The sequence below is a fragment of the Rattus rattus genome, chromosome 2, assembly GCF_011064425.1.
Source record: "Rattus rattus isolate New Zealand chromosome 2, Rrattus_CSIRO_v1, whole genome shotgun sequence".
Classification (NCBI taxonomy): Eukaryota; Metazoa; Chordata; class Mammalia; order Rodentia; family Muridae; genus Rattus; species Rattus rattus.
The window spans coordinates 99,702,263-99,714,628 of record NC_046155.1 but is presented as its reverse complement, the minus strand read 5'-3'; the positions used below and the strand labels follow the sequence as shown (position 1 = coordinate 99,714,628).

The window sequence follows — 12,366 nt, the reverse complement described above, 5'->3', positions numbered from 1 at the left end:
TGAGAAAGGGCTGGAGACCACGATGGAACCACGGAAGGACCTCACGCTAGAACACTGCGCTTGGAGCTGCACCTCCACTGCTGTTTTGCTGAACCATCTACACTCTGTGCACCCTGTGGCAGAGGTGGTACCCACAGGGTCCCACAGAGGCAGAACCTGAGTCAGAGGCAACCTCCAAACAGAAGAGACAGGCTGGGCAGCCCTAAGAGAACATGGAGGGGCTCTCATGGGTGGAAAAAAAAAAGCTGGGCCACCAGCTAGGAAGTCTGGGAAAGCACAGCCATCCCGGATAGAGAATGTCTCACAGCCTTGTGTCCCAGTTTGGCCCCTCAGGGTCAACAGGGTCAAGGACAGCCATAGCACTCTGTCTAGGTTTGGAAGGTGGGGAACTCTGATAGTAAGAGGAGATCAAACAGTCCTAACCCGCGTGTGGGTCTCTAATACTGGCTCCAAAACTTCTCTGAGTACTATGAAAAATGCTAGCATGACACCAACAAGGACCCTATCTTGAGGAAAAGATCTTGGTTTGGGGTTAGGGTAGGGGCCAGTGACTCAGTAAGAAGACAAGGGACCATGCCTGGAGAGAACTGGGAGCCCTGACTGTGTCCTCAAGCTCTACCCTGCTCGCCTGGCCCCAGGTAGTGTAAGGCAAGGCAGCTGGCAGCTGACCCACAGCTACTCACGGTCTCAGGGGCCCCGCTCCACGGCCTCTGGCTCTGTTTGATAGAGGAGCAGGGTTATGGCAGGCATCATCCCAGTCTAGAGCCAGGACAGACTGTGCGGGGGTGTGAAGGGCAAGGGAGAGGGGGTGGCAGGGCATCTGTGTGCAGAAGAATGGGATGCCAAGAAGTCTGGTCTGGGAGACCACTCGTCATGGGGCAGAGTAGGTCAGGAGGGCTGTGTTCTAGAAAGAGGCAGAGCTCAGGACTGCTGCCATGGGACAGACACATTCTTGTGAGAGTGTGACAAACCACAGGCACAGGGGGACATGGGAGCATGTGTATGATGTCCCAGCAATCGCATTCACTGTAAGGCCTCATGTGGATAGAGGCTTTGAGTGGCTACTCAGGGCCACAGCGGGAGAATACAGTTATCATCAGCCACTGTGCTGCCAAGACTCTCAGACAGGGACCTCGCTCCTGCAGACTGAGGGCAGGGCTTGTGTGTGAGTGTCTAAGCACATGGGGGATACAATGTATCAGAAGGCTTACCCGGACCTCCTTGTAGAGCCGTAGGCAGCTGCTGTTGAGAATGAAGTATCGATCGTGGAAGCCACCTGAAGGCAGCCCCAGACCCAGGAGGCTGCGGTCTTCACGGAACTTCATCATACCATGCTTGGTGTCACCCACACGGCTGGCTAGGGGAGGACTAGAGTGGGCACAGGATACACCACCCCACCCACCGACTCCAGTGTCCCAGCCTCCCCATGGGAGCCCGCCCGTTTCCTCCATCTGCCCTGCTCTGGCCTGGTGGCACCGGGTCCCACCCTGCTTCTAGATAAAGGCACCCATCCACCTGACATGCCCTGCAGACACCACTTACCCAAGTACAACAGCATGGCCTCCATGGACGGGTACTTCTTCACCACCAGATGGCTGTCTATGCCCAGCCCGTGCACAATGGGCAGCACCTTCTCCGCAAAGTGCAGCGGGCGCTCTGTGGAGAGGACACACCACTGTCACTGGGTCCGTACCACTTAGCACCACCAAGGGCAAGCAAAGGAACACACGTCACCTACACAGCTCGGCATCCACTGACATCGTGACACACCGCCATCATGATCACCCTTCCTATAAGCGAGCTTCTGACTTGTCACACTTACTAATAGCCAAAACCAAGTCTGTATTGCCACACGTGTGTCCCCAATAAGCACTACTTCTGCTCAGATCAGAAATACTCCAGCTCTTTCCACCCTTGCGGGCCAAATCGGGTATGTCCCTCTGTACTTGTCCCATACAGTCTGATCTTCAGATGGTGTCTAACATGTACTCTAACTTCCTGTCAAGCTCTCCCAATCTAGTACCAAACAGCATCCATCTTCTTTTTTAAATTTTTTATTGGTTATTTTATTTATTTATATTTCAAATGTTATCCCCGTTCTTGGTTTCCCCTCCACAACACCCCGAGCCCATCCTCTTCCCCCTGCGTCTATGAGGGAGCTCCCCTACCTACCTACCCACCCCTGCCTCACTGCTCTAGTATTCCTCCACCCTGGGGCATCGCACCTCCACAGGGCCAACAGCCTCTCCTCCCACTGATGCCAGATAAGGCCATCCTTTGCTACATATGCAGCTGGAGCCATGAGTCCCTCTTTGGTTGGTGGTTTAGTCCCTGGGAGCTCTGGGGGTGGGGGTGGGTTTCTGATTGGTTGATATTGCTGTTCTTCCTATGGGGTTACAATCCCCTTCAGCACCTTCAGTCCTTTCTCTAACTCCTCTGTGGGGGTCCCATGTTCAGTCCTATGGTTGGCTGCATGCATTTGCATCTGTATTTGTCAGGCTCTGGCAGAGCCTCCCAGGAGACAGCCATACCAGGCTCCTGTCAGCAAGCACTTCTTGGCATCCGTAATAGTGTCTGGGTTTGGTGTCTGTATATGGGATGGATCCCCAGGTGGGGCAGGCTCTGGATGGCCTTTCCTTCGGTCTCTGCTCTACTCCTTGTCCCTGCACTTCCTTTAGACAGGAGCAGTTCTGGATCAAAGCCCTGTTACTAGTCCTCCCATGGCCCTGCAGCCCCACCAGGCCCCAGGCGGCTGATTCCACCTCCAATTGCATCCCGTGTTTCCTCATGTCTTAGAAGGCCCAGTCTGGTGCTAGAGCTGGTTTTGTTTCTGGGAGCACTTGTCCCGTCTTTACCCTGTAGCCCTTACTGTTCCTCACAACAGGCTAAGGCATCCAAAGCCATCAGCCCCGTCATAGTGTAGGGCACATGGTTGATGCCACCAGAGGAACTGGCATGGTACAGGAGAGGCTGACCATGTCCAAACCCTGGAAATCTCAAAAACTGGGATTAGGATCTCATCCTGAGACCGGCTAACTCCCTCCCTGATTCTGTGCCTGCCTCAGAGCATGTAACCAAGTGATGCCCAATCAGGAGGTCACAAGCAGTCAGCCAGCCACCTGGACCACCTCTCCATGCTAATGAGGCATCTCAGTTCCTTAGCTTCCAGGCAATGATTTTTTTTGCACCCTGGATATTCTCACTGCCAAAACTATGCAACCCTCGGTTCACTCCAAATTAAGTTCAAATCCACCCCCATTAAAGGAAAATGAACAAGCTAAGATCATCTCAGAGACCTGCTTCATTAAAGATGATCGGTGAAAGCCTTCATCTAAAAGGGCCTTAACACTAAGATCTTTGAAGAAGCTCCTGCCCCACTCGCTCCCAACCAGGCCAAGACCCTGGTCATCCCAGACTCCGAGTCTGACACCCCGAAGGGAAATAGTGGACTGCAGCCCCTACCCATTCTGGACTCCATCCTGTCCTCTCTGTGCCGGTGTACCATTGGCATCTGGACACCCCGAGAGAAGAGGCAGAACCCAGGACTGCATCATGGGCTCTGCCAACAGCCTAGACCTTTCCTTAAAAGCAGTTAGCTAACACCATGAAGTTGTCCATTTCCTAGAGTGATCATGGTATTGACATCTCTGTCCCTTACTAGACTAACCACTGCCTGGGTCCTCAGCCTAGCAACTGCCAATCAACGAAAACAGCTGACACTTGCATCAGCCACACCCCCACCTCATCTCAACATCATTCCCTTCACCATAAAAGGCTCCGATTGGCCGCTCACCACCACAGTCGGGTTCTCCCATCACAGCCACCTACTTGTACGATCACCATCCCCCATCTTCTTCATCCCAACAGTAACACCCTACAATCCTGCCATTGAATTCAGCACTGTCCCTTCTGCAACCAACATCATTCTGACACCTGGGAAAGCATCATCACGGCTGGCACCGTCACCTGGACCTGCTAGCTGCTGGTCGCCACCAGCATAGAGACCACAATTTTCATCCGTGTGCCGGCAAAAAGTGTCATCTAGAACCTCTGCGCCCCCGACTGCAGGGAGCAGGAGAAATGAAGATTGGGTGAAAGGCAGTCCATGGCCACTCACCTGCCTCCTCCTTCTCGTTGACCTCGAAGCAAGTCCAGTAGTCCTTTTCCCTGATGCTCACGTTGCGGCGGTCAAGGATCTCCAGAGTAAGCTCCTCTGCTGTCATGGATGCTGGGATCTGCACAGACCCAGAAGATCAGCCAGTCCCAATGCATTGTTTGGCCACAATCTCCTGTAATTTGGCCCCCAAACCCATTCCTCATTGGGTCCTCTGGGCCCCGAGATGCAAAGAGGGGTGTCTCTGGGGGTCCTCAAACATCTCTAAGTGACCGGCTCAGCCTGGCTCAACAGCCACACCTTAACATGCTGCTCGGTCTCCACCTTCTTCTCCTCCAGGTACACGGTGCAGATGAAATCGCCGGCATGCTGCAGGAGAGATGGGGCTCAGCCAGAAGCCTGGGGAGCGGAGCGGGCAACCAGCCCAAGCCTCCCCAAACCCTGGCCTGCACCTGGGTCCCGCTGGCGGTGCCGGCCACTCGCATCTTCACGATGGCTGTGACTTCCTCCCTCTGCTTCCTCAGCTCCTCCTCGTCCACCTGGTGAGGGTCAGATAGTCACTGCCATCTGAGAGGCTTAGCCTTGCCCATCCCTCCCCTCGCCGTCCCTTCCGTAGCCTCCAATCCCAGCCGGGACGCACACTGAACACCACCACGTAGTGGCTGATGAGATCTTCTACCACCTTGCCCGCCTTGTAGTCCTGACCATCCGTCTGGAACAGCGTAGGCCCGAACACAATAGCCAGGTTGTGCGTGTTCATTTGGTTTGTGTCTGAGAAGCACTGTACACTGGAAAGACAAGTAACTGAGAATTAAAGAGCCTGGCCCAGAGCTTCCCAGCCACCTTCCCAATTCCCCACTGGCTAAGGGACTGCGGTCAAAGAGGACAGGGTAGACCACACTTCAAAAGTGTAAAGGACACATTTCACGCCCTGGCAAGGTACAGGGCTAGGAGCAAGATTCGGCCTCAGTAACCTGGCCCAAAACTGACAAACACCGCACCCCCCACCCCTTATCCTGTAGAACGTAAGCTAAGATACAATGTCCAAGATCAGGGCAGTCATTGGGTGGCCCCCAGGCCCGCCTGCTTCCCAGGAGAGGACAGTGAGCCAGGTTGGGAGTAGAAGAACCTTTCCCACCTGTCTCCCCAGAGCCTCATACTGGCGTGGCCCTTACCAGTACAGATGGCTGATAAGGGCCTTCACAGTGGCCCTGTTGACAGGGGGCAGATGCACCAAGAGCTCTCGGTACCTGGAGATCTTTTCCTCCTCATCCTCGATCTCTGGGTGGGGGGAGATGGACTGGGTTAGAAACTGGCCACCAACCCCCCTCCCAGCAGCTTTGCCTCTCCTGAAGGAGACAGCATCCAAAGGCACCCAGCAGGAACGGGGAGGTGCCACCCTCCACCTCTAAGCAACTCCATCTCTACAGAGTGACTGAGGAACCCAGAGCAGAGTAGGCGGGGGAGCCGGGGCAAGCCTCGTCCAGAGTATGATGGGGACATCAGCGGGCAAGGCTGGATGGATGCAGGCAGCAGGACCCACCAGAGGCCTCCAGCCAGGCCAGGCGCTGCGCACGAGTGAAGAGCCCATCAGGCAGATCCCTGAGGAAGCGTTTGAGCGCAGAGGAGACGTCATCCACGTGCTGTTCTCCCTCTTTCAGGTGCACAGAGCGTGCGTCCTGCCGCAGGCTGTCTAGCAGTCTCTGAGTCTTAGAGGTCTGACCACACTTTCGATAGATACCCTCTGAGGTCAAGCCTTGGGAGGAGTTATACCACTTTTTAGAGGGATCCTGGGCGCTGGGGGCTGGGTATCCCTGGAGAAGGGGAGTGGCTGGGCCTTGGAGGCTGTGCTCACCACACTGCGTGATGTAGTCTATACAGCGGTACACGATCACTGGAATGTCCGAGTCCCCGAGCTGTTGCTCTGATAGTGTGTCTCCCAAGCTGGCTGCTGCTTTCTGGATGGCCCCTAGCCAAGCCATGAAGTCCAGCCGCCGCTCACCCTGGATGTACAGTGTCCTGGACCAGAGATAGTCACTGTCCCACCTGTCTGTCCCTGTATCCCACCTGCCCTCAGGCTTCTCCAGGATCCTCAGGGAAGCCAAGGCTCACCTCCTCCGCTCTACCAGCACCAGCACTTGATTCTCGCTGTCTCCTTGGATAGCTATGGAGGGGCCAGTCAAGGTGAGGCCCAGGTCTTATTCATGACCCATAAACTGCTCCCTCCTGAGGTGGGTCTCACCCTTGGATTCCACCCACCAACCTAAAGGGCTGCTGAGATGTACTCCAAGAACAGGAGAGGATATGGAGGGCAGTCTGGATCATCTGGTCAGGCCATAATAGAATTCAGACTTCCAGACAAGGGCTAGGGGCTGGGGGAGCTGGGGCAAGGGATCTGAGATTGGGGAACCAAGCAAGGGTCCACATACAAAGCTCTTGCAGTCTCCGGAGCTGCAGCGGCTCTTCCCAGGGCCCCTCTGGGAAGACAGCCCGGAGCTCAGAGCCGGTCAAGGCAAACCAGCCTTCCTGGGCCTGCTGAAGGCTCAGGCCAGCTTTACAGGGTAGGCGCCCAAGACGCTCAAAGTCCCGGGCTAGCAGGTCCTCAGCCAGGGGAGGCACAAACGCCTGGTTGGGGAAACAGTGGAGAGAGAATGTAAGTACAGCAGAACCTGCTAGAGACGCATGAGTTTCTTTCCCTGTGGGCAGGGGCTCTTTTGCCTTTAGCTACTTCCTTCTCCCCAAGGTAGAACACAGCACAGTGACAGGACTGTGGGATCATGTCCTTTGTACCCATTTGGACGTGTCCTTCTCTTTGGATGTCCCTCCTCTGTGCTCCCAGTGTCCTCATACTTAACCATCTGCTACAGCATTGCATATGCCACAGTGTCTAGAGTCAGTCTGTCTGTCCCGCTCCCACAGGAAGAACAGAGGACTGGTATATCTGGGTCCTCTGGGTCCTCCAGCCCTGGGCACTGATCCTCAGAAGGCATAGAGAGCTCATCAAATGAGCTAACTAGGAATGAGGAGCCCTGGGCTCTCAAGGCACAAGAGGGCACTTGGCTCTCGTCTCCAAGGCAGACCTCTCCTCTGTAGCCTCCCTGCCTTTCCCTCTAGTCTAATTGGACATCTGCAAACGATGACCCCAAAACATGCCCCTCATAGCAACTATCCATTAGGTACCAGGGGGCTGCAATCTATGTTGCCCTTGACCTGAGAGGTCTGTCCTGAGTTTGTTATACCCACACCCAGCTCCTGCTGCATCAGAGATGGAAGAGCTGGGGTTCATGGGGTTCAGTCAGAGGGCCCGCCCTGCCTCTATCACACACCTGCCCTGCTCACCCAGGCCCACCTTGGCGATGCACTTGACCCACTCATGAGCCAGCTCAGCATTCTCCAGCCCAAACAGGTACAGCCGTTCTCCCTCTGTGTACACCTCAAAGGTGTGCTCAAAGCTGCAAATACACAAACCAGGGTTCAATCATCCAGCACAACCCTGCCCCCTGTTAACTAGCACTCTCTACTCCTTCCCCTGACTCCCAAGAGGTTGACAAACAGCCTTGGGCTGCAGCCTCATGAGAAAAGGTCAATGTTTATGGTCTCTTTGTTGTGTGGACCTGAGAAGGTCCTGTCCTTCTCTGGGCCTATGTCCCTGTCTCCCTCATCAGACGTTGGACTTCCCAGCATTGGTAGTTTATAGTTATGGCCAGGGGTACTCACCCATGGGTGTCCAGAGGAGAAACTGCTAGGCATACTATCTCGCTGGCCCGGATCTCCCCATTGGGTGTCACTGCCCGTTCGTTCTCATAGTAGCTCAGGACCCCATCACTCAGGACACACCAGCGCCGGCTGAATTCTGTGGATGAGTTAGACAGAGGATCCATGATGAAAGCCCCAGACTGGCTGAACCTATAACCTCTTCATTTAACTCACCACTTGCCTGAGTATTCCCCCAGCTGCAGTCATCTACGCCCAGTCCTCAACTCTCCCCTTTAACTTCTATGAACTTTTGGCCTCCAGCTTGGAGGCCAAGAGTGAAGGAGTCTTGATCCCACGGATTCCATGCTGAACCCAATCTTCAGGGCAACCTGTGTCTCTTAGCCTAGGTCTGCCTCTGTCTCTTCAGCTACTCCTAGCTTCTGCCCATGCTGACCCTTCTGCCTACAGCTCCAATTGCATCAGAAGCCTTGGGGGCTGCGATGGCTTGCATATGCTTGGCCCAAGGAGGTTGTAGCCTTGTTGAAGTAGGTGTGTCACTGTGGGGATGGGCTTTGAGACCCTCATCCTAGCTGCCTGGAAGTCAGTATTCTGCTAGCAGCCTTCAGATGAAGATGTAGAACTTTCAGCTCCTTCCTGCCCCATGCTTGCCTGGATGCTGCCATGCTCCCATCTTGAGGATAATGGACTGAACATCTGAACCTGTAAGCCAGCCCCAATTAAATGTTGTCCTTATAAGAGATGCCTTGGTAGGGGCTGGAGAGATGGCTCAGGGGTTAAGAGCACTGACTGCTCTTCCAGAGGTCCTGAGTTCAATTCCCAGCAACCACATGGTGGCTCACAACCATCTGTAATGGGATCTGATGCCCTCTTCTGGTGTGTCTGAAGACAGCTACAGTGTACAGTGTATATATAATAAATAAATACATCTTAAAAAAAAAAAGAGATGCCTTGGTCATGGTGTCTCTTCACAGAAGTAAAACCCTAACTAAAACATGGACCCACCCTTTGCCCCATCTCTTTAGCTGGACACATTCCCCATTCTATACTCTGCTTCCTCCCACAATGGCTCTGAAGATGCACAAGACCCCAGTAGAAACAGAAATGGGAATCTGGGAATCTGCACCATGAAAGGGAAGAGAGCAGAGCACCAAAGCCAGGCAGGCTTCTGCAGCTTGCAGCACTAGCCTCCTAGTGGCTCAGAGCTTCCTGGCACTCAGCGTGAAAAGGATGACTCAGGGGGGTTACATAAATGACATCACCAGGCAGAGGGAACTGGACCAGGAGCAGCAGAGGGTTACAGCATCTGGGAGTCAGAGGGCTTTATCTGGGGTACTCCAAGAAGGGGTTCTGAGAGAGGCTGTAAGCAATGGGCAGCATGCTGTTCCTTATCCTGTCTGTGTAGCCTGACACCTGCCTTCTGAGATCAATGTGACTCCAAGCCTGTCCTCAAGAATGTGCTCTGGAAAGCACACTAGCCTGCTGAGGTCCTGTCATTCTGCAGATGTATGTTAAGTTACCAGTGGGTACCGGTGCGTCCCAGGTTCCAGGGCTACAACAGGCACCATGTATACAGACGTACACGGTAAAGGACCAAGCCAGGTAGAGTGGCACTCCCTAAAAGTTCAGCTACTTGGAAGGCTAAGACAAGATGGAAACTTGAGCCCAGGAATTCAACGCCAGGCTCTGGGTAGTAAAAAGACTTTGTCTTGGAGGAACAAATAGGACAAAAAATCAGATGGAACAGCAAGAGAAATAGTATTGGGGGTTGACACAGTATCGAGTGGCTGGGAAAGACACGACATCCCTGAAGACATTTAAGGGATATTTGGGAAGAGCATTTGGGGCAGAGAGCAGCAAGTGCAGATTCCTGGAAGGCGTGAATCTGGCTTGTGGGACAAAGCATGGAAGTCACAGAGCTGGGGCAGAATCTGGGGAGGCATCTCTGTGCCCTAGGAGGGTAGGTAGCCCTTGGGCGATGTATGTGTAAGGACTGTAGGCTGAACTTGGAATCAGGGAGTAAAAGGAAGGCAGCGAGATCCAAGAGGGATGGCACTCAAGTTCAAGTCCTCAAGCCGCCTTCCATCCACATCTGGAATATACCAGATGCCCAGCACAAGACCACACCCAACAGGAGCGCATACAAACTTCAGGCTCCAGAAAACTCTGCAGTACTCTACCCATCCCCCACCCCAACCAGCCCGTATCTCAGGCACTCACTGCATACAAGAGGCCGCATCCAAGACTTTCCAGGTGGCTCTGCCAGAGTCCACTTGGCACTCTCAGGTCCACCAGCAGGACCAGCCCTAGTTTGCTGGCCCTGCAGCCAGGCTGACACACACCATAGGCCTGGACGGGTAGGATGCTGCACCCACCTTCCCGGGCTCGGCGGTCCTGCAGAGGCTTGCCGGCAGAAGCAGTTTTGTACAGGAAGCCACTGTGGCTCACAGTTGGCAGGGTAATGGAGTAGTGCTTTTCCGAGGGCTTCACTGAGTCCAGCCGGGGAACCTCTTTGGAGTGGAAGAAAGGATGGTAGTGGTCATGCGGGGTGTCCAGGAGGTGCCCTCTCCAGATGCTCTCCGAGGCAAAGTTCCTCGGTTCATGGTCACAGCCCTGTTTCCTCAGCTTTCCATCAGCACCCTCAGGCTCCTCTCTACCTTCAGGGTTTTGAAAAGCCATATCCCAGCCTCTGCCCACCAGTGGGAATGTCATTCCATTCTCAGGGCCCGGCTCCAGCCCTACCCATCTCAGGAAGGCTCCCTGACTCCCAAGCCCACCCCACACTCCTTGTTGGAAGCATAGAGCCAAGCATGCTAGAATGAGGGGGGCTCTGGGCCAACTCAATAATAGTCCCTAGAGAGAGGTTTGTCCCGGACAGCATGAAGCCCAGTGAGACAGGCTGGATCTAGTGCTCAGTACTGAGGGATCCTGCCCCATAGTCCAAGCCAGCTGGGTGGTCTCTCGCACCTCCCTAGACACCTGGGTTCTCTCCAGCCCAGCATGCCCCGCCCACCCATGGCCCAAAGCCCAGAGCCCCAGCCACTGAGCCCCACCCTCAGCGTTAGGATGTGGCCTCAAGAGACCCGGCCTGGGCCATAACCAACACATTCACTCTAGCGACCCCCTCCTCACCACCCGCCCCAAGAATAGGAGCCAAATGGGACTCAACCCAGGTCTACGATGGAACTCCACCCAGACTGAGCAAACAGATGACAAGGCTGCTATGTAGTTCACACACACACACACACACACACACACACACACACACACACGGCAACACCCTCCTCCACAGCAACACAGACCCGCTGCACATACACAAACCCCAAAGCCTTAACATCACCAATGTGAGGAAAGAGACCTTAGGCAGCTCTGGGGTTCTTCCTGGAACAAATGGTTCCACTAGGAACTCACATTGCAAGTCAGGACGGTGCACACAGGAGTCACAGAGATACTGACACAAAAGGCCACTCGCACAAAGCACCAACCCCTAACTCAGTTATGCCCCAAGTACCATGCTGCTACCCCAGGGACCACCACAGAACTTCAATCACAGCTTGGGAGTGGCCTACAAATCCAGGTCCTCAGCTAATTCATGGTTCCTGTTGACACCCCTGTAAAACTCCAAAAGACCAGACCCTGCCAGCAGAGACCTCCAGCTACAGAGGAGGACAGAGCCACCAGTCGCTTACCTGTGCTCTGGTTATTCCGTAGAAACTCCATCTGCAGAGTCTGTCTGGCTTGCTCAGCAAGAGCCAGGGGTGTGGGAGCGGCTGGGTCCCCTGAGAAGCAGTTGACCCCAGCCCCACAGCCCAGGAGTGCCTGGGTCTCAGCCAGGTCAGTGGTAGTAACTGCAGCACACAGGGCCTAGAGGAGGGGGTGGGGGGAGAGGAATCAATCCAAGCAAGAGTGGGAGGTGGAGGGGTAGAGATGGGAGGAGGGAAGGGGAAGGAGTCATCCAAACCTGGGTGGACCATCCTCAGATTGAAAGAGACCAGGGCTTAGAGAAGCCAGAAGAGAAGAAAGGCACACCAGTCAGGAAAAGAAGGGAAGGCAAGCCAGAGAGCCTGGGCAAAGGCTACCCAGCTGAGGCTGGGGTCCTAGCCATAGGCTCTCACCCTGTGTGTCCTGGGGCACAGCTGCTGGTCAGGGCACAAGGAACCCCTGGAGGATCTCAGGCTCCCTCTGCCTTGTAGCAGGGGCAGAGGGAGGGGCCGAGGGGTTGTAGCTAATTCCTCCCACATTTGAATTCCTCACTGCCGGCCCAGCCCTCCCGACCAATGGGAGCCACCACCCTTCTGGCTTCTAGGCCAGACTGGGCTGGGCGGAACTGGGGGCTGGACGCCCGGGTCCTGGGGAGGTGGAGGCCTGGTTTCTACAGAGCGGCTAGACTCAGCCTGCCTGAATAGGGCTGCTTGGAGGAAGAGCTGAAGGCCGCCCCCAGGTTACGAATGCTACCCTGCTGCCTGTAAGCAAGCAGTCTGAGCCAGATCAGGGTCTAAGACTTGGTTCCCAATCTTCTGGGGCCTGGGGCCCATATG

The 12,366-nt window shown here is 54.8% G+C and overlaps 1 protein-coding gene across 1 annotated transcript in view; it reads right to left on the bottom strand.

Moving 5' to 3' along the window:
- Positions 1–12,366, bottom strand: part of Arap1 (ArfGAP with RhoGAP domain, ankyrin repeat and PH domain 1) — a 45,640-nt gene that overhangs the window by 6,135 nt on the left and 27,139 nt on the right. Inside the window, exons 14-29 of the mRNA XM_032893081.1 lie at positions 11,518–11,692; positions 10,204–10,338; positions 7,832–7,967; positions 7,464–7,566; positions 6,544–6,739; positions 6,227–6,278; positions 5,970–6,133; positions 5,658–5,870; positions 5,290–5,395; positions 4,755–4,902; positions 4,567–4,653; positions 4,415–4,483; positions 4,118–4,235; positions 1,543–1,656; positions 1,212–1,357; positions 684–716 (exon numbers count right to left, since the gene is read on the bottom strand). Coding sequence (XP_032748972.1) covers positions 684–716; positions 1,212–1,357; positions 1,543–1,656; positions 4,118–4,235; positions 4,415–4,483; positions 4,567–4,653; positions 4,755–4,902; positions 5,290–5,395; positions 5,658–5,870; positions 5,970–6,133; positions 6,227–6,278; positions 6,544–6,739; positions 7,464–7,566; positions 7,832–7,967; positions 10,204–10,338; positions 11,518–11,692 — 1,995 coding nt within the window. The remainder of the gene's footprint in view (positions 1–683; positions 717–1,211; positions 1,358–1,542; positions 1,657–4,117; positions 4,236–4,414; positions 4,484–4,566; positions 4,654–4,754; positions 4,903–5,289; positions 5,396–5,657; positions 5,871–5,969; positions 6,134–6,226; positions 6,279–6,543; positions 6,740–7,463; positions 7,567–7,831; positions 7,968–10,203; positions 10,339–11,517; positions 11,693–12,366) is intronic.